The sequence below is a fragment of the Gossypium raimondii genome, chromosome 8 (assembly GCF_025698545.1).
Source record: "Gossypium raimondii isolate GPD5lz chromosome 8, ASM2569854v1, whole genome shotgun sequence".
Classification (NCBI taxonomy): Eukaryota; Viridiplantae; Streptophyta; class Magnoliopsida; order Malvales; family Malvaceae; genus Gossypium; species Gossypium raimondii.
The window spans coordinates 55,464,511-55,486,560 of NC_068572.1; the positions used below are offsets into that span (position 1 = coordinate 55,464,511).

Genomic DNA, 22,050 nt, shown 5'->3' on the forward strand with positions numbered 1-22,050 from the left:
AACAATAAAATAATAATATAAAATTACTTACTTAAATAATAAGTAAATATGTAATCATTACTAAAATGTATGTATTTCATTCTTCCACATGTCATCATATACACCATGCATTTGTCAACAATTTTATTTATTTGAAATATAATAATATAATATAATTAATATAATTTACAATATAATAAATAATAATATACTTCAAAAAAATCTCAGATTTTATAATGCATATGCCGCCTCATTTATGGGACTTGGCATATTTACTTATTTAGTCCTTTTAACTTTTTTAATCTATAATTAAACTTTTACCCTTGTTGCAATTTAGTCCTTTTAATCAATTAACCATCGAACATTAAAATACTTAACTAAACTTTAATACTACCTAATGACACTCCGTAAATATTTATAAAAATATTTACAACTCAGTTTATAGTATCGAGGTCTCGATACCTCGTTTTTCACCCAATTTGCCTAATAATTTCTTTTAAATCACAAAATTCACTAATTTAAAAATATTTCTAAAATCACACTGAACTTATAATTATTAATTAATAAATTTTTCTAACGTTTTCATCAGATTTAGTGATCTCAAATCACTATTCTGACACTACTGAAAATTGGGCTGTTACATTACGTGTAAGACCATAGTTGGACTATGGCATCGAGAAAATAAAGTACTCAATTCCATAAGACGTTCACTAATTTGATAAAGTTGGTAAGTGTTACATGGACTCACACTCAAGTGATAGATTTATTGTGATTGTTGAAGTTGAATTCAATTAAATGATTTCACCAATTGGATATTGTATATGGCAAGATGTGTTAGTGAATTACATATTTATGAAATGATATTTGAAGTTCAAGAAGTGATGTATGAAATTAATATGAAAAAGATTTATGATTGTTGTTAGTATTGTTTCGACATAATGGGGATTCTTCGATGTTGAAATGATTTAACGGATTTATTGAGCATATGAATGAGTATGAGACTCATACAAGTTAGTATAGATATGTACATGTGTCTTATAAGCTTTGAAATGATAAGACTTGTGAATTGTGAATTAATTTGTGTGAAAGTATATGGGATAGATTAACGAATCTTTACAATATATTGAATATTTAATATATTACAATGGTTTAATAGGAAAAATATGATGATACGAGAATATGAAATGATACAGATCAATTCAGGTACTTTCTAGAAGCAAGTAATAATTGATAAATTCATATGACGAGAAAGTGAAGGATTATAAGTTCATATATGGCTATGAAATGAACAAATGGTGATAGCTATAAGGCTTGGATCGAATGAGTATATATATATTGGGCCTTGTAAGCCCTAATTAGCGATTCGAAGATAATAATTTGAAATTTTATAACTTAGTTTAATATGTTTATAAATGTATGTGTTTTGGTGATGCCTCGTACCCTATTCCGGCGTCGAATACGGGTAAGGGGTGTTACAATGTGATATCGTCAGATTCGGTCATAACGTTTAGGCCGGGTTTGGGATGTTACAGTTTTATTAAATTCAGGTTCATTATAATGTTGTTTTTTTAGTTACATTGCTACTAAGTGAGTATTTTTTTTAAAATTTCAAAATATCATACCAACAAATTTAACAAAGAAAATAATTGTGTCAGCAATTGTAACTGAATTTTAAAATTTAGAAAGAAGAGGAACTAAATTCTTAAAAATAAAAATATAGAAACTAAATTTCAAATTTTAAAAAATGCAGAAACCTATGATATAATTTAACCTTAAATTAATAGAATAAATAAAACTATACAACCATTCAATTCAAATATTTTTTTTATATAAAATTTTAATTTATAAAATAATAGTTCAGATTTATTGAGAATTATCCTTACTAAAATCCTTAATGTTCTTTCCAAAAAAATAATAAATCATGTTTAGTACCTTGCAATTTTTAATTCTCAAGGTTTTATCATGTTTCCGGACAAAAGCACGAAACAACAATACTGGTTAATGCCAAAGAAATATTAGAACCGCTTGCTGATGGTTGTAGTGCCGCTCTCTGTATGTGAAAATCCATTGGCTGGTAGCCTGTTCGCACCTGTAGTTGGATATGCATTAAGACAGTGCAAATGTCTTCCCATAACGACTTTATCTTCCAGTGCAAGATGGCCTGCCTAGAGATAACTGAAGCCCATTTTTTGTCAGTTCTTCTCCATGGGTTATTCGGATCGATTCTCTAGTTTTACCTGGAGGTGGCGTAAAAAGAGCAGTCTGTCGTGGAACTTGGAATCCGTACGTAGACACATACCCATGATGAGAGGGGTTGAATTATGTGGCCCTTTTATTCCAATGCCTCCGCCAAGCATTCTCGTAGTGCGATTGACTTAATATTGCATCTACTCTAAGATTCAACGACGAGTTTATCTCGAAAGTTTGAATAGCATTTATTGCCAATTTACTATCGGACGAGGTGCTGGTGTTTGCTTATTTTTGAGAGTCAACTTGTTGAAAAGTCGATGCCCTCGACAATTAGATTTGTTTATGGGCTAAGTCGGGTGATCCAGTCCGAAGGCCTGACTAAAAAATGAGAGAATTTAAGTAAAAATATAGACTTGAAAAATAAGTTTGGATAAAAAATAATAATGCATGTTTTCTAAACAGGTTGGGTCTCGGGTAAACTTTTTCGGCCTATGCCTAGCTCGACCCGAATTTACAAAAAAAAAATACTGTTATTTTGTTACTGTTTTGCCACTATTTTTTTTTTATTTTGCTATCATTTCGCTCTCGTATTGCTACTATTTTGTTGTTATTGTTTGGATACTGTTTAACTCTTGTTCTATTATTAATTTTACTACTATTTTAGAGGTATTTACTTGCTAAGCTGCGCTTATCTTAGTGTTATTTAATGATATTATTTTATTTTTATTTTTTCATTTGGTGGGAAACATTTATTTTAATGTTTTTAGTGTATTTGAAGTATTATATTTTTAAATTTATTTTATATAAAATAATAATATAAAATGTTTTAATACAACGGATTAGACTTTGATTTTAGCATTTTTATTCTGACCGGGTCTGAGCAAAATTTTAGACTTGTTTTTTAGGCTGAATCTAGAAAACAGACCTATATTTTTTACTTGACCTGATCCAACCAATGAATAACTCTACTAATACTTTCATGGGATCCGATTATTGACCGGAGAAACATGCCTTATAATCTTATTTTATACATAAAAAATATTTGAATTGAATGGTTGTATAGTTTTATTTATTAATTCATTTAAGGTTAAAATATGTTTTTTTCTAAATTTGAAATTTAGTATCTATATTTTTATTTTTAAGAATTTAGTTTTTTACTTTTCAAATTTAAAAATCAGTTCAATTGCTTACACAGTTATTTTCTTTGTTAAATTTGTTGGTATGACAATTTGAAATTTTAAAAAATACTCATTTAGCAAAGAATGTAACTAAAAGAACAACATCATAATGAACATGAATTTAACAAAATAATCATAATAGTGTTAGTAATTGGACTTGAATTTTGAAATTTGAAAAGTAGGGGAGCTAAACTCCTTGAAATAAATATACAAGGACTAAATTCCAAAATTACTAAGAGTATAGGGATTTATGACGCATTTTAACCTCCATTGTTTAACGTTTCTTATTTTATTATTTTAAAAATATTAATTCCTTGCTTTACAAAATCCGTTGTAGTCTAGGTGGTTAGGATACTCGGCTCTCACCCGAGAGACCCGGGTTCAAGTCCCGGCAACGGAAATTGTTTTTCGTCATTTTTACTTTTCTTTTTGGTTAAATTTGTTGTTAATCTGTATACTTTGAAAACAATTGAAATTTAGTCCTGCTACTTTCTTCGCTTAAAAATTATTTTCTCACTTGGTTTATAATCATTAAGATTATAAAATATCTCTCATCAACATTTATCAATTTCACACTTGGCTTAAAACTAATTGATGTTTAAATATTTTCAAGTAGTTATTTTAATTAATGTGCATGGGAAATTGATATATATATATATATATATATAAATTTATTATAATCCTACAAAATAGTGAGAAGATTAACATTTGGGCATTTGGGCACTTTAGGCACATGATTTAAAAATAGGAAGCTAAGTGTCAATTAAATAAATAATTCGTAACCTTGTAATATTTTATATATATATTTGTAATTTGTTATTATTAAAATGAATCGTATATAAATTTAACAAAAATCTTTATTAATTAAATCTTAATTTTTAAATCAAAATAGCAAAGGATTAAATTATTCCAATCAAACGTAAAAGAACTAAATTTCAATGGTATAAAAGGCAGAATAAGACCTTAAAAACCATGGTTTTATTCATAAAATTAATCCTTGAACTATACCGTAGTTTTCAAATGAATCCTTAAAAGTTTTTAATAAAAATGGTACATAAACTATCAATTTTGTGTCATTTTACCCAAGAAAAGTGTACAAATGTTTTGGGGTAAACTGAGACAAAATTGATAATTTAGGTATCATTTTGGCAAAAAAAATTAAGGTCTAATTTGAGGATTGAATATAGTTCAGGTATTAGTTTACTAATAAAACAAAACAAAATCATCAATAGTTGTTAAGCTCGAAAAGGAGATATTTGCGAAACTACTAGCACTAGGGCAAATTTCTCAACAAATAAGCTAAGCATAAGCAAGCAGCTAGAAGTGCAGCACGCGCCAACACTTTCTTCGGTGAATCGGTAATTATCGCCGCCATTTTCGAACTCTAGCTCGAGTTTACTCAGCTCGACTCGCTGCTCCTCCCAATTGTTGCCTTCTCTCAATTGTTTTTTTAGGCTTTTTCTTCTGTATCAGTTTGATCCGTTCTGATTTTCTGAGCAGTAGATAGCTATCTTTAACCTTCCAAGTTTAAGCATTTCAGTTACATTTTAAGCTTATTTTCTTCTCAAAGAAGAAGATCAAGAGTTTTCGAGTGTGAAAATTAGGATTTAGGGTTTTTGCGGTTACAGTAGGTTTGTCGCGATGCGTTAACTAAATTGTTAAACGCTACATTATTTAGTTGTAATTTAGACTTTTTTTAGTAATAAATACAGTGGCGAATGCATATCATATTCGTAGCATTGGTTTGTTTTAGAGGATATGCATCGCTTGTAGCTTGAAAGGGTGTATGTAAGTGAATCTGGAGTTTAGACTTCTTTAAATTTTAGGGCTCTTCTATAGGGAATTTTATTCACAAAATTTGCTGAAAGAATTGTTCTTGAAGAAGCTTGTATGTTTGATATGTGAGAATGAAGTAGAATTTTATGTGCCACATGCATCGAAAAGGGAACTTTTTTTTTTGTTTGTTATGTATTAATCTATTAGACTACTTTATGAACTAACATTGTGGTGTAACTTGACTATTTTGTAGTTTGAGGAGCGATGAGTAAAAAAAAGAACCCTATGGTATTCTTCGATGTTTCAATTGGTGGAGATCTGGTGGAAAGAATTATTATCGAGGTAAGCCAAAAACCAGCTGCTGGCTTTTTTTACTCCGTTTTTGTTCCCTGTTTTTTGTGGGAACATATTTGGAAATGAGTCCAACTTCATTTTAAGGATAAAGATAAAGTTCTTTTTTTTCCAAATTTACAGCTTTTTGCAGATGTTGTTCCTAAGACAGCTGAGAATTTCCGGGCACTCTGTACAGGTATCCCTGAAAATGTTCCATATTTTTGTTAGTGGCAGGTGACTTAATTTTGGTGCTTGCACTGATTGTCATCTTTTTGTTACTGTGTATCATTATTGATGGACCTATTATTAATTATTAGTTTCTGGTCTTTCTAGATTCTTTAAATGTCTCCTGTGTCATAGTCTACGAATGCAAGATTTAATTATGTCATGAATATTTTTTCTTTGACTAGGATAAATCACACAAAGCCTTGCTTCAAATTTTATCGTCTTATAAACTAATTGTCTGCATTTGCAAACAAGTTTGTCAGGCTTTTTGATTATATTGAACTGTGTTAAACTATAGGTGAAAAGGGCATTGGCAAATGTACCGGGAAACCCTTGCACTATAAAGGAACTTTTTTTCATCGAATAATCAAAGGATTCATGGCCCAAGTATGTTACTCATTCTTTCTACAAATCATTTTAATTAATCAGAGGAATATTTGCTATGATGATTCTTGTTTCATTTTTTTTCTCCTATGTCCTACCTTTTGCAGTGATCCAAAGTTTTTATTTCTAAGCTGTAATTTTAGTTTGATTAGCATCTTACTTTTCTATCATAATATCTTATTCGGTCGATAGGATTCAGATTTCTTGTATCTGCAGTCAATTAAACATGTATCTCTTTGGTCTAATTGTATATAATCATTCTAAATGACCTTTATCTGAAACAGTAAGCTCAGTACTTAAACTTTGGTGCCAATTAATCACTAGGAAAATATTTCAGTTATCTTTAAATGAGTAAGTTCTCTGCTGAGTATTAATTGATAGATCTTAGTGCTGTAACCTGAACTTTTTGAGCCTTGTTTTCACCTCCTTGGTGCTACTGCTTGTTGTTGCTGGTGATTAAACTGGTTAGTCATCATGGGTGTCCGCAGAGTGACTAAAATTAGAGAAAAGCTCAGTACTTTTATTTTTTTGCTTTGTAGGGAAGGTGAGGGGAGCTAGTATCTTTAATTTTACATGTAAAAGCATGTACTCAACGGCACTAAAATTTTCCATTTTTTATGTTTTACTTTTTTCTACAGGGTGGTGACTTTTCAAAGGGAAATGGTATGCTTGCTCATTCCAATGCATGGAAATTTTGTTCTGTTATTTTTGAGAGATTGCAGACTCTCTGCTTGACATCTAAATGTATGCCCAGACTTGTAAGGAAAGAGCTTTAATTGATTTGCAGGCACTGGTGGAGAAAGTATTTATGGAGGGAAGTTTGCAGGTAGGCCTTTGCATGTCAGCACTTAAGTATCTTACGATGAATCAAGTCAAAACTTAATCATTAAAGTTTATGTTTCCTTGCAGATGAGAATTTTAAACTGACTCATGACGGACCTGGTGTTCTCTCTATGGCAAACAGTGGTCCAAACACAAATGGATCTCAATTTTTTATAACTTTCAAGCGCCAACCTCATCTTGATGGGTATTTAATGTTTGCTTATTACTTATTTACCTGTTATGACTGTAAAGATGGAGCTTTTCTATGTTGCTTAGCAATGGATTTGTCATTTCTTGAATGCTTGGCAGCAAACATGTTGTTTTCGGAAAGGTAATTAAGGGAATAGAAGTTTTGAAGAAAATTGAGCTTCTCGGAACAGGTGATGGAAAGCCTGCGCAACCTATAAAAATATCTGACTGTGGTGAAACCTCCGAAAGTAAAATTCAGGATGCTCTTGGAAAAGCAAAAGGTACTGTTGCTGCAGTCTTAAGCACTACTATAGTGATTTCTGGATTTGTTGCCAACTTTTCATTATACTTTTTTCACTACGGTTTTAGTTTCAGGGAAAGGGAAGAAATCGGGAAAAATTCCTTCATCGGACAGTTCAGATGATGAACATGCTAGAGGAAGTAAAAAGTCTTTGAAGGATAAAAGGAAAAAAAGAAAGAGGAGATATTCTTCATCTGATTCATACAGCTCTGATTCCGGTTCCGATTCCTATTCTTCTGATTCAGATTCTGATGTCTCTTCATCTGAGTCAAGTTCCTCAAGTGATGGAAGAAGACATAGGAGAAAGAAGTCAGCCAAAAGAGGCAAGCATCAACGTGGGAAAAAGAGGAAGGATGGGCGAAGGGAGAGGAAAAAAAGTCGGCAAGGAAAAAGATCAAAGCGGAAATCCAAATGGTCTGGTTAAAACCTGGTTTCAAGGACAATCCTCCAAATATTTTCCCTTCTTTTTTTTTTTTTTTTGGTTATGTTTGTTGATAATGGCTTTATTGCAGGAGTTCAGATAGTTCAACTGACAGTGAAAGTGAGGGTACAAGCACTAGCAGTGGCAGTGATGATGGAAAGGCCAGTTTACGTCGTAAAAAACCCATCTCCAGATCCCAACCTGCTGAAGATGAATCTCCACAGAATATTGGTAATTCCATCCTTTATTGTTTTAGCCTCTCTCTAGTTGTCTTCACATGCATATATATATTCCAATTCTTGATTCTAGCTTTCTTCACACTATCATACTGGAATCTAGTGGCACTTGAATTTGGGCATTATTAGCACAGGCGACTTGCAGCAATATATATAATATAGGGAACAACTAATGGCTGATTCTGATGTAGGACTACAAAGGAATAAGTTGAAGGTAACCGAGGACAACTCACATGAAGAAGGTGAATTGTCACCTAAAAGTGATGAGCTTGCCAACAATGGTCATGGCAACAAGGCTGCTGCTACTAACCTACACACCAATGCAGATGGCTCGGATAGATTGAGGTTTTTATGTTATCATTTTGTCTTCACTTAGCTGAAATCTACACTATAACTTCATTGACAATGTTTCCTTTCCCATATGCTTCACAGAAGTGTGAGCCCAACCCCTAAACGGGGGCCAAACAACAGCCGCAGAAGCAGTCGAAGCATGAGTCCTCCAAAAGATGATGTTAGAAGCTCTCCCAGGAAATCTGGTGCAAGGACTTCACGTAGCCCATTGAATAGTCCTTCAAGGAAAGCCCCTGCATCCAACCAAGGGCGTATTGCCTCAAGAAGTCCATCTCCGGGTGGCACATCAAAGCGCATAAGAAAAGGCCGTGGCTTCACTAACCGTTATTCCTTTGCACGTCGGTACCGTACACCTTCTCCTGAACGTTCCCCGCCTAGATCCTATGCTTATGGTGGAAGAAATGTTCCAGAAAGAAACCATGATAGGTAAATCCATTCTACTCAAAAAATGAGAAAAATAGTCATTGCACGTTAGATCAAGAGCAAACTGGTCCTTTTGTTAAAATTTTCATCCTTTTGTACTATTAAAAACTGGTCTTGTACGTCAGCATGAGGTACGCATGGCGTGCAACGTGTAACTGTCTAGTTATTTTGTTAGCCATGTCAGTTTTTAACAGTAAAAATGGATGAAATTTTTAATAGAAAGGATGGGTTTGCTTTTTATCTAACATACAAGGACTAATTTATCTGTTTTTTGAGTAAATGTCTAGTTATTTTGTTAACCATGCCAGTTTTGATCTAACCTATGGTACTTTTCCAATGTTTCCCCCTTGAATCTTAATATCATATTATTCTTTTGGTGAAGATATTCTAGCTACAGAAATCATTCTGATCGATCAACACGAAGACGTTATAGAAGCCCGCCAAGAGGCCGTAGTCCCCCCAGGTTCATTTTCAGATACAAATGCAGATTTTATTGAATTAGACTGGAAAATAGTTTATATATACTTTTATTTTCATTTGCAGATATGAAGGCAGAAAAAGTAGGAGTCCTTCTCGCAGCCCAGTTCATTACCGGAGAAGATACAGAGATCATAGTGAGAGCCAGAGTCCTATTCAAAGTCCTAGTCCTAGAGACAAACGACCTGCCATAAGTGAGGGGTTAAAATCTCGTCTTGGTCCTCGAATCGATGATCAACAACGCTCCCCACGAGAACAAATCAGGGTCCAGACCTCTAGGTCGAAGAGTAATGCGTCCTCGCATTCCAGATCTCCCGATATCTCGCCATCAAGAAAACGCAACAGAAAATCGCAGTCTCCAAACACGTCAAAATCAAGCTCACCCTCTGGACAAAGAGGATTGGTGTCTTATGCAGATTGAATCCATGCCTTCCATGACATCATTTACATTTAATCAAAGCGTAGCTAGTTGTCTTCGTTGTGTTTCAGAGGGCATGCCTTTTTTATACACGCAGTTATTGATCATCATATGCTATTTAGATTGTCGATTTAGAGTTGGCAAATAGTTCTAGTTTTTTGTTTGCATAGTGACTTAATACTTCTAGAGCTTATTTGAAATAGCAAGAGGCATGCTCGGTGTTACCTAAATTAAGTAAACTCTGTTTCTTTCTTATGGAATGTTCTATGTGCTTTGTTTCAAATTTGACTCAACATTTGTTATATGCTTAATCGGATGAATCTCTCTTTTTGTGATAGTTTTCTTAGAAGTTTCTATCTATTACGTATGTCATAGTAATGGTTTGCTTGAACCATTTGGTTTTGAATGGTAAAAAACTGGTTTGCCTGGCTAAAAAGTTGTAGGAACTGGGGTGAAACTATTTTAAATGTTTACTTTTATTATAATTTATAAAATATATATGTTATTATTTATTTGTTTATTATTTTTAAAGATATTTTTTGAATTTGTAATTTTTTTCAAAAAAAATTGTCATGCTTGAACAACAAATTGATAGACAAGTAAATTGAGGATATGACAAGTGTCGAATTTATTCTACACCTATAAGGCACTTAATCACACCTTAAATCTTAAATACGTCTGATGGACGTCAAAATCATTAAAAATAATTACTACAAAAATAACTCTAAATAGTAGTAAAGAGTGGTAGTAGGGTCGAGTCCACAGGGATTAGATGCTATAATTAACTTCCGTGTTTAGCTTATGATTAGGATTTTTATCGTGTCGAAAGTCATGGCAAAAGTCGTGCCTACGACTCGAAACGGACCTGTAAAGAAAATAAACAAATAAATCAGGAGAGTTTTGGAATGTTTAGAAATTAAATAATTGAAACAACATAAATAATTAATTAAATAAATTAGAAATTAATTTGGAAATTAAATTCGGATTTTGTAATCAAAGATAATAAGCCTTAGCCCTAGACTCGGTGGATTTCAGATTTTTAAATCGATTCTTGAAAATTAATTTTCAATTCCAAACAATAAGCTGGTTATAGCAGTTAAGAACGTCTTAACCGCCAATTCTTCCTCTCGTAGCTGGTCCCGGTACGACCTGCAAACCAACCATTACCAATTATCTAACTGAGATACATGTGTTCCCGATTCAAGATTCCGACAGCCTTGCGCTATGAAGAACCCAACTCGAAGTAACGGCCTCAACCATATGGGTCGTTTAAACTCGATCACTTCTTCCTTAATTTGTTCTCGGAGATCTGAATACAACACGGCCGACTCGTTGCTCCAACTGTTAGCAAACACGACTCCAACCCAACGTGCACTTTTGACTTGAAATCGAGTTAAATTTAAGGGATGAGTTGTCAATCCCGATACTTAGGAAAAATATGAATACCAATTGGGAGAATTTTTATTATGGATATGTATCTCACGATTCCTGACCGAAAAGAACACCGGCCTAAAGCTAAGATGGAATTTAGTGAAGCATGGATTTAATCATGCTTTGTAGGTTATGAAAGGTGATTTGATGATAATGGAGGAAATTGGGGAAGGAAAGGACTTGAAAGACAATTAGACGAATTTTGAAACAACAAAGAAATGGAAATGGAAGTAACAGAATGCTCACGGCCAAATTGGAAGAAAAAGTATAATTCCTCTTTAATTCCAAATGAAAATCAAAATGTAAAATTAAATGTGTCTTTCCTAAGTACATTAAAGCCCTATTTATATACATGGTATTTTCTAATTTTGGCTTTAACCACTTCAACATAAAAATAAAAATAAAAAATAAGATTTTTTTTTTAATTTTGGCTTTTACAAAGTCAAAAGAATCTGATGAGTCCTTGGCTTTTTTCACATTTTTTATCCTGCCTCACTTTATTGACTGTGTTTCAATTTGGTCCTTTTTCTGCTTGTTTTTGACTCATAGCATCCCAATTGCATCATTGACAAGATTAAAACATAAAAGCACTAATTCAGCGGGGATCAATTCAAAAGTTAACTGAATTAAACACAAAAAGTCATGCAAATTAACATGTTATCAAATCTCCCCTACTTCGCTCATGCTTGCCCTCAAGCATATTGTACTTTCAAACATTAGAAATTATTCAATAATTTATTAAAAATCGAGCCTCTTTTTCTCATCCATAATCAATGTAAACAATATAGGCAAAAATAAATAAATGCTCAAAATACCTAGTTTGATCAACAAGTGTCATAAAACTGAAATATGTGAACTAAATTATTTCACTAAATTGAATTTGAATCCAAAATTTGCAAGGTATTATTAATTAATCACGCAGTAATAAAAATTTTAGACATGGTCAAACTTTTTTACGCGAACTAGGATGACAACCCAAGCACCCTATCCCGGTTACTCAGTTCAAACAATTTTTTTTAGGCTCGGTTAGCGGAATATTGTAAGTTTTCAATTTGTCACTCGAACCTTATACGCGAGATGAAATGACAGCCCAAGCACCTCACCCCGATTACTAAATTCGGTCACATTTTCGAAACTTTCACTCATAACTTGAGTCTTTATTTATTTATTTGTTTTTCATTTTATTTATTTATTTATGTACAAGCAAATAATTTTTTCCAAACAATCAATTTATAAGAAAAATCTAGTTACATATATCCACCGTAAAACACAAAATGTCGACTAATCTAGATGCTTGAGCACTTTAATTCAAAAATTACCCAATTGTCCAAATTGACTAAGTAATGAGATTAGAGGCTCAATGTCAAATAAACTATCGAATAAATCTAGCATAAGATTGAACTTATGCAAAAGAGAGACATGCAGCAAAAATTATGCATATTTACCATTTTTTTCATGCTTATTTACCACTTTACTTACCATTTCAACCCCCCACTTAATCTATGTTTGTCCATAAGCATGTTTTATATGAAATAAAAGACAGTAACCCAAATAACAAGCAAAAACAAGGTTAAGAATACTCCCCATGTGTCTTTTAACGATGTTGTCGGTGTTGGGGGTAACGACTTTGCAGGATGTCGAGGATTTTGGAGACTTGGGTTTCCATTGTTCCAAGCCGAGCTTCGATCCGGCTTAAACGTGCCTCCACAGTTAGAGGTTTCTCCTCTTGCTCCCTAGTATTGAACTGTGGACGTTGGCGAAAGACCATATTTCGCGAGTAGTTCGTGTACCTAGAGGAACAAAATAACACGCAGTAGGGGTGCCAGCAAGCAAACCCATAGAATCCAAGCAATATTTATCTAGGCTATCCATATTATATGCACATGTTAAGGATGATAAATCGACTTCAGAGGGAAAAAGTCGAGAGGTTAAATTCGTAATATATGATCTAAGTATTAGTGGACGATTACATCGCAAAATAGCATGAAAGTTTTGTGCAAACCAATATTCTAAATTAACTTTAAATCCAGAATGCATACACCACAAAAAAATAATTCAGTTTTAGTTAAAACAGATGACGAATCATTTCGACCTGAAAAACTAAAGGCTAAAAATCGACGAACATATCTTAAAGCGGGTTCACGCACCAATAAGTCCTTTGTGGTCTTTGGATTATAAAGTTGATTTCTAGAATGAGTCAAAACACAATAAACATCTTGAGCATCAAAGTTACTTGGAATATCTAACAGAGCAATATGATAGGAATCAGATTGAATACTGTTAGGATCGACGAAACCCATGGCAATGTTAAATTCAGAAATCGACGTCCAAAAATCCTTACCAAGTAATCGAAAATAGATAATGCTTTGTGTTTCAACAGTTCATAATGCATTAATATTGAAGCTAAATGTGGTGTAAAATTGTAATGCCCCCAACCCGTATTCGTCGCTGGAATAGGGTACGAGGCATTACCAGATTTTACCAAATTAATTTTCCATTATTACGAGTTAAATACTATTCATTTATCGAAACATGTCATGACGTCCCTTGGATAGGCCTCCGAAGCCCAAAACATACATCAGGACTAAACCGAGATTAAATCGAAACCATAAGAATTTTTTTTATGAACTCAATATAACCCCTTTATAAATTTCTAACCTTCCCTGCAATTTAAAACCGAGACTAATCTAAACCAACCAATCCATTTCAACATATTTTCAAGATTCAAACATATCCATAAGATAACCTCATCACATACCAAAACCAAGATTTGTTAGCCATACCAATGGCTAACCTTACATTCATTTCACATTAACATTTACTTTATTAGCTTATACATGCCATTGATTTCCAAAATAAAGTTTCTTTATATACCGAAATCTTGAGGTTGATAGTGTGATACATCTCCGACCAAATCTGACCTCCGAGCTCTTAACACTACAACACAGGGGAAAAGGAAACAGGGTAAGCACTTTGTGCTTAGTAAGCTCATATAACAAGAATTATACGTACTTACCTAATATTTTCATTACAATGCAATAAACATTCATACACCCATTCAATGCATTATTCCCTTAACATGCACAAACTCAACATTCAAGTTAGTTCAGTATTTCCATGTATCAATAATATATATACCATGATTGATGAGCTCATCAATTCCATGATTTTCATTCCCTTGTTATTTTTCCATATTTATCCCATTGAACTACTTGGAATTTTGATGAACTTTTAGGGGTACACCTAAGTGTACAAATCCGGGTCATTCAATTCATATTCATATGCGCACATTTTCATTTCAGAGAGCACACTCTTGCGAACCTCATCCTTACAGCGGGATTACCAATCTAGGCTAAATCCCTTGTAATATAAACTCATAGAGTATTGTCGAGATTACCAGTCCAAGCTAAATTCAGACCCTAATTCGGATTACCCGTCCGGGCCAAATCCATTTTCCACATATTCTTCGGGAGGGCTATATCAGGATAGGATCACCCGTCTGGGCTAGATCGTTTTTACCGTCAATTCCTTTTCAAAGATCAACCGAATTTTCCTTCCATTCAACCGGATTTCTTCCCCTTTTTATCAAATATATCAATGTTTCATCAATTTTCATACAATGAACATTCAAATCATATTCACATCAATAACAAACATTTCAAGCATTTAAGAATATAATTCAAGTTACACGAACTTACCTCGATACTTGTTCGTATGCAAAAATCTACTAATCCCGAACTTTTTCTTTTCCTCGATCTAGCTTCTTATTTGAATTTTCTAGATTTAAATAAATAAATTTAATCATTAATTTAATACAGTTCATGTTCATATGTAACATTCTCTATAATCTCATTATTATTTATAGTTCATTCAGAGCTGTCTCCTTGAGTCATAGTCATTAAATTATTTATATCTTGAGTTGCGAAACTTCAAATTAAGATCTGCTAATTTTCCCTGAAACTAGACTCACATATATTATTACCATAAAATTTTCAAAATTTTTTGTTTAACCAATAAGTACAATTTATTCTTTAAAGTTGTCCCTATTTTGCTATCTGACAGTTTTGACCATTCTTCACTAAAAATTAATTATCTCCTAGTACAGAATTCGGATAATGTTCTCGCTTGTTTTTTTTTGAAAATAGACTAATTAAGGATTTTAAACATATAAATTTAAGCCCCTAATTATTTTCCTCCAATTTTTGATGATTTTCCAAAGTCAGAACAAAGAAACCCGAAATCATTCTGACCTTGTCTCACAAAACCTATTATATCTCATGATTTACATTTTTATTGCTTACACCATTTCTTCTATGAGAAACTAGACTCAATAAGATTTAATTTCATATTTTATTAATCCTCTAATTCAATTTCCACAATTTATGATGATTTTTCAAAGTTAACCTACTGCTGCTGTCCAAAACTGTTTTAGTGCATTATGTTAATTACCATTTTTCCTCTAAGGTTTCAATAAATGATAATTTAGTCCTGCTCAATTAACCTCTCAATTGAGATGATTTTTCTCAATTAACACTTTATTATATCACTTTAAACTACTTTATAACCTTTGGAAATAAAAATTTTAACATTAGACTTTGATTCCAAACTTTTTCACAATTAGGTCCTACAAATCAATTTCTATTGAAATTACCTAATAAAATCATCTCATAAACAATTTAAAGCTTTAATTTCATGCTATTTCATCTTAAACTTACAGCACTCAACCATGGTGACTTTCAATTTCATCCATGAAATCAAAAACTAATGAATTTAGTAATAGGACCTAGTTGTAAAAGTATTAGAAACAAAAAAAAATACGAGAAAAAGGCAAGGATTAACTCACTTGGAGCAAAAATTATGAAATACCAGCTTTAATAAACCCTTAGGACATTTTTGGCTGATGATAATGAAGAAAATATGAAGAGAATTCTAGGTATTACAAGTTGGTCGCATTTTTATTTTAGTAAATTTTGTTATTTTCCCATTTTGCCCTTATTTCACCAATTCTCCTGATTTTTCTCAGCTTATGCCGCCCAAAATATCTTCGTTTGGGCTTATTTGCAATTTATGTCCCTCCTCATTTAACAATTGAGCTATTTAATCCTTCTAGTAACTTTTACACCCTTTTCAATTTAGTCTTTTTTACTTAATTAGCTACCCAAACGTAGAAATTTTCTAACGACATTTTAATACCATATTACTAACACTTTATAAATATTTATAAAAATATTTTCGACTTGGTTTTACGATATCGAGGTCTCGATACCTTGTTTTTACCCAATTTCTTCAATAATTTCTTTTTCTAACTAACCACTAAATCGGTAAAATTTTTCTATTGATATTTTCATACGATTTTCCTATCATATCAATATTCATGCAAAAATGTTAAAATAAATTTCTCTTTAAATCGGATTTGTGGTTACGAAACTACTGTTCCGATAACCTTGAATTTAGGCCATTACAAAAATTCATAAATCAATTCATAATATGCACTATAGAAAATATTTGCAAATGAACTCCAACCAATAGCATCAAAATAGCCAATCACAACGTCACGAATATTTAACATATCACAGCGTCAGTACTGCTATGTGGGGGTGTTGCTGACTCATGTGTTGGTCATTGACGGGATCGAGTGGTGGACGATCATGTTCGACGTTGAGAGACACACTCATTTGTAGTTAAGGGACCTTCGACATGGTCGTTAGAAGTCCTGACCTCCTCCGAGTATCCTGCATAATATGTTAGTAAAGGTAAAATGTTAGTAAAGGTAAAACAGGTTGAGGATTAGGAATCGACCTGTCGAGAGTAGCGAGGCTACTGTTCGAATGTTCTATTTCGACCGGAGTTGTACTTCGTCAGTGACAAGTTCTCATTGGTGCGGTCGTTCTTCTTGTAGGAGGTGGAGAAGGTTCTGAGTTGTCATCGGCTAAATCGACGATTGGAGGTGCTAAAAATCGATGTCGACTTCGATTGAGTGAAGCTGGAATATTGTCGGTCATTTGGATCTGAGTTCGAACCATGGTTTTTGTATAAGATTCACGAATAAATAGTTTTGCTTGCTACGGCGGCAGCGACAAATGGTGACAACTGCGACGAACGGTGGACGATGTGGTTTTGGTTAATTTTTTGAAAGGTGACGGTGGGGGTTTCAGGTATGGCGTCGGTTAAGGTGGTAGGATATGTGGTTTGGGTGTTTGGTGATTATGGAGAAAAAGAAGAAATAGATGAGATGGTGTTTGGGGAAGGACTGAGCGACGACGTGTGGGTGATGGTGTAAAACGGTGATGCCGCTTCAACGTGGTGGTGTCTAAGTTCGACGATGATCAAATAGGGCAATGGGGTGAGCAACGATACTCTGAAAAATGACGTTCGACAATGGTGGCTCGCGAGACCCCGGTGACTCGTGAGCGCTCGACGACAAATGTGGACGATGATGGTGGCGACAACACTCGACGACGACTCAAACGATGGTTGAGGCGGCAGCGATGTAGTGTGGGGTTAGGGTTTTGTTTTGAAAAAGATGGAGAAGAAAAATAGGGTTTGGGGTTTTAAGGATTTTGGGTGTTTTATTTTTTCGTTTTCTTTTTTTTCTCTTTTCTCTTTTTTTTCCTTGTGGTCGGTTTGGGCCTCTTGTCCATTTCTTGTTTTTCTTTTTTTTCTTTGGGCCAGCTAGGCCGTTCGGCCCAATTTCTTTCCTTTTCATTTTTTGGGGCCATATTGGGCTAGTTGGTGTTTTGGGTATTAGGGTTTTTTTTGTATGGGTCATTTGATGTTTGGATAAATGGATTTGGGGTAGGTATTAGGTTGGTGGGTGGGTATTGGATTTGGGTTTTGGGGTTTTAAGGTTAGGGATGTTGGTTTTTTTTTATTTGTAGGTAAATAATTGTCACCATTTAGCATGTCGTACACATGCCACCATCATTATCTGACTTTTGGAAAAATCACAACCTCCATTACGTTCCTAAAAACATCAAATTAATTGGATTAAATAAAAATTTATTTATTTACAACCTAAATCTTATTTAAACTCAAAATTAAATAAATGAAAATAAATTTGGGTTGTCTCTCAAATAGCGCTTTTATTTAACGTCATTAGCTCGACGACCTGGAAATTTATTTAACCTGCTCTTCGAGGACTAATTCCTCGACCATGTGGACTTGAAATTTTTCGTAGAAAGACTTTAATCGTTGTCCATTGACCTTGAAAATTTTTTCAGATTTTTCGCTTTTAACCTTGACTGTACCATGTGGAAATACGTGAGTAATAACAAAATGCCTTAACCATTTAGTTTGAAGCTTACCTGCAAAAATTCTTAATGTAGGGTCATAGAATAATACTTTATGTCCTACCGAAAATTGTTTACAGGATATCTTCTGATCATGGTATGCCTTGATCTTATCCTTATAAATTTGGGCACTTTCATACGCTTCTCGTTGAATTTCTTCAAGTTCCTGAATATATAACTGACGATACTTACCTGCAACTTCCAACTCCAGTTGCATTGCTTGACCTCCCGAAACGCTTTATGTTCTAGTTCAACAGGAAGATGACACGGTTTACCAAAAATTAGTCGATAAGGAGACATACCTATGGGTCCTTTATAAGCTGTACGGTACGCCCACAGTGCATCATTTAGTCGCAAACTCTAATCTTTCCTATCTGGCTTAACGGTCTTCTCCAAAATCAACTTGATTTCTCGATTCTACACTTCCGCTTAACCATTTGATTGAGGGTGATAAGCCGTAGCGACTCGTTGTACTACCCCGTATTTTTTCAAAAGTGTGTCAATTACCTTATTACAAAAATGCATTACCCGATTGCTGATCAATGCTCGCGGTGCGCCAAATCTGAAAAAGATATAACTCTTTAGAAAATCGATTACCGTTTTGGCGTCAACATGACAAGTGGCTTATGCTTCCACCCACTTTGACACATAGTCAACAAGTAAAATAAAAATGTTACCGTATGATGAGACAAAAGGTCCCATAAAATCAATGCCCCATATATCAAATATTTCACAGACATGTACAGGGGTTAGAGGCATTTCATTTTTTTGGCTTAAGTTTCCTACCCTTTGACACTTTTCGCATGTTTTACAGAACAAATATGCATCTCTAAAAATATGTGGCCAATATAGTCCACATTCAAGTACTTTATGCGTAATTCGTTTAGGGCCAAAATGTCTACCACATTAGGGGTGAGCAAAATTTGATTCGACTCGAAAAAATCGAAAAAAAAATTTAAATTTCGAGTTAAACGAATCGAGTTATTCGAATCAACTCGAATTTTGTTTTCAAATTTCGAGTTCGAATCGAGTTGAGTTTTCGGATTTGAATAACTCGAATAATTCGAATAATTCGAATATCAAACTATAATATTTTACATTTTTACCCCAAACTCCCAAACCTTTTTACTTTTCCCTCAAAACTTTTACTCCTTCCCACTTTCCCCCCAAAACTTTTACTCCTCTCCCCTCCCAACCCCCCAATCTACCCAAAATTCATTTCCCACCAAAATTTTACTCTCTCATTTACTTTTTCTCAAAATTTTACTCCCCAAAACCCTCAAAACCTTTTATTTTCCCCCAAAACTTTTACTTCCTCCCACTTTTTCCCTAAAACTTTTATTCTCTTCCCATCCCACCTCTCATCTACCCCAAACCCTCCCCCCTCTAATATTTTTTAATATTTTCCCTCCAAAATTTTACTCCCCCTATTTACTTTCCCTTAAACTTTTATTCCCCAAAACTTTTTATTTCCCCCCTAAACTTTTACTTCTCACCCTTTACTCTCAAATAAAAAATCAAAATTATCCAAAAAAAATCACTAAACATAAATAGTAATAATTTTATTTATATCTACTATTTATATTATTAAATTAAATTTCACATTTTATATTATTTATATTATTGAATTGTTAGTCATATTGAATATTTATATTAAAATTGAATTATTAATTATGCCATAAAATATTCGTGTTAAATTTTTATATTGGTATCAATTTCACATTTTATTTTTAAAATAGCTTTTATTAAAAATCATATTTTTACATTTAATATATTTTTAATTCCAAAATACATAGTGACAAGAATCAAGATAATTGAAACAACTAAGCAAGCAAAGAAACTAACCAAGATATAAAAATTAATAAATAAATTATGAGGTGATGAAAGTTAATAAAAATTTGATTAAGGTGGACAAATTTTATTACGATGGGTGACAATGATTACAAGGACCCAAAATTATTTTTTAAAATTTAACTCGAACAAATATATTCGATTCGATTCGAATTCCATCTCACTCGACTCGATTCGAGAAAACTTCAAATAAAGTTAGGATGATAAAATGAGATTCAAAAACTCGATTAACTCGAAAATTTTTAATTCGATTCGTTCGAATGCTCACCCCTACACCACATGCGTAAGAATGACAAAAGGATAGAATCAATTTTAACTTAGTTTCTACAACGCATCGTCGAATTACCTTATCGGAACAATATTTCCAAAGGTAGGGATCGTCTCAAACATAATATCGCGATTCACGTTTGATCTTATCTTGTTCAGATCGCAATAAATTAGAAGAGACTATACCTATAGCAATGTAATTCACCATGTCTGTGTACCAAAGGAAAACTATCTGAGTAGCAAGCAGACTTTCATCCGGAAAATCATCTTTAAGTGGTGTGACATCCTTCGATGGATGTATTCGGCTCAGATGGTTAGCTACCAAATTTTCACGTCCTTCCTTATCCTTTATTTCGAGATCAAACTCTTGCAAAAGTAATATCCACCAAATAAGCCTCGGTTTTGCTTCCTTTTTCTCGATCAAATATTTAAGAGTTGCATGATCAGAAAAAACAACAATCGTAATCCTTAATAAATATGAATGAATTTTTTCCACAGCAAAGACTATAGCTAGAAACTCTTTTTTAGTAGTCGAGTAATTGCTTTGGGGAGCATCCAAAGCCTTAGACGCATAGGAGATAACGTGTGGTTCTTTCTCGATTCTTTGCCCAAGGACTGCTCTTACGCTATGGTCACTTGTATCACACATTATTTCAAAATGATAATTCTAATTTGGTGGTTGAACGATGGGTACCGAAATGAGCTTAAGTTTAAGCGTGTCAAACACATCCCTGCATGATTGGTCAAACTCGAACTCCTTGTCCTTCTGTAAGAGATTACAAAGCGGTGGCGCAATTTTTGAAAAGTCTTTAATGAACCGCCTGTAGAAACTTGCATGACCAAGGAAGAACGAATCTCCCTCACAGTTGTGGGGTATGGTAGTGAGTTAATGATGTCAATTTTTGCTTTATCGACAGAAATTCCCTCAGCAGAAATGATATGACCTAGAACTAATCCTTTGTCCACCATAAAATGACATTTCTCATAATTTAGGACAAGATTAAATTCTAAAAATCTTTCCAAAATTTTTGTAAGATTTAGCAAACACACCTCAAAGGACTCATCATACATAGTAAAGTCGTCCATGAACACCTCAATTATTTTCTCGACGTAGTCGAAAAATATACTTACCATACACCTTTGAAACATTGCTGGTGCGTTACAAAGTCCGAACGACATCCGTTTATAAGAGAACGTGCCAAATGGACACGTCAACGTTGTTTTCTCTTGATCCTCTAGTGCCACTAGAATCTGGAAAAACCCTGAGTAACCATCAAGACAACAATAATGAGATTTCTCAGCTAAACGTTCTAACATCTTGTCAATAAAAGGAAGTGGAAAATGATCTTTCTGAGTCAAGAAGTTCAACTTCCTGCAATCGATGCAGACTTTCCACCCGTTTTGGACCCGAGTGGGAACCATCTCACTTGTCGAATTCTCAATTACGGTCATGCCAATTTTTTGGGTACTACATGGACTAGACTGACCCAATTACTTTCAGAAATAAGA

The 22,050-nt window shown here is 33.5% G+C and overlaps 1 protein-coding gene and 1 non-coding gene across 4 annotated transcripts; both read left to right on the top strand.

Moving 5' to 3' along the window:
• The first annotated feature begins 3,674 nt into the window (after positions 1-3,674).
• Positions 3,675-3,747, top strand: TRNAE-CUC (transfer RNA glutamic acid (anticodon CUC)). Its single transcript has one exon. It is a non-coding gene; the product is annotated as a tRNA-Glu (tRNA).
• Positions 3,748-4,566: 819 nt separating this feature from the next.
• On the top strand, positions 4,567-10,040 carry LOC105792276 (uncharacterized). 3 transcript variants are annotated; one of them, XM_012620774.2, is made up of 14 exons: positions 4,567-4,705; positions 5,377-5,465; positions 5,598-5,652; positions 5,980-6,068; positions 6,704-6,728; positions 6,853-6,891; positions 6,975-7,092; positions 7,197-7,357; positions 7,446-7,791; positions 7,890-8,029; positions 8,226-8,379; positions 8,467-8,811; positions 9,191-9,271; positions 9,352-10,040. In XM_012620774.2, exons 2-14 carry the CDS (start codon positions 5,388-5,390, stop codon positions 9,704-9,706), a joined length of 1,986 nt encoding a protein of 661 aa, XP_012476228.1. In that variant the 5' UTR covers positions 4,567-4,705; positions 5,377-5,387; the 3' UTR covers positions 9,707-10,040. The 3 variants fall into 3 exon arrangements, with proteins under 3 accessions (XP_012476228.1, XP_052490693.1, XP_052490694.1); XM_052634733.1 differs by having other exon boundaries at positions 7,452-7,791; XM_052634734.1 differs by lacking the exons at positions 8,226-8,379; positions 8,467-8,811; positions 9,191-9,271; positions 9,352-10,040 and having other exon boundaries at positions 7,898-8,029.
• The last annotated feature ends 12,010 nt before the right edge of the window (positions 10,041-22,050 follow it).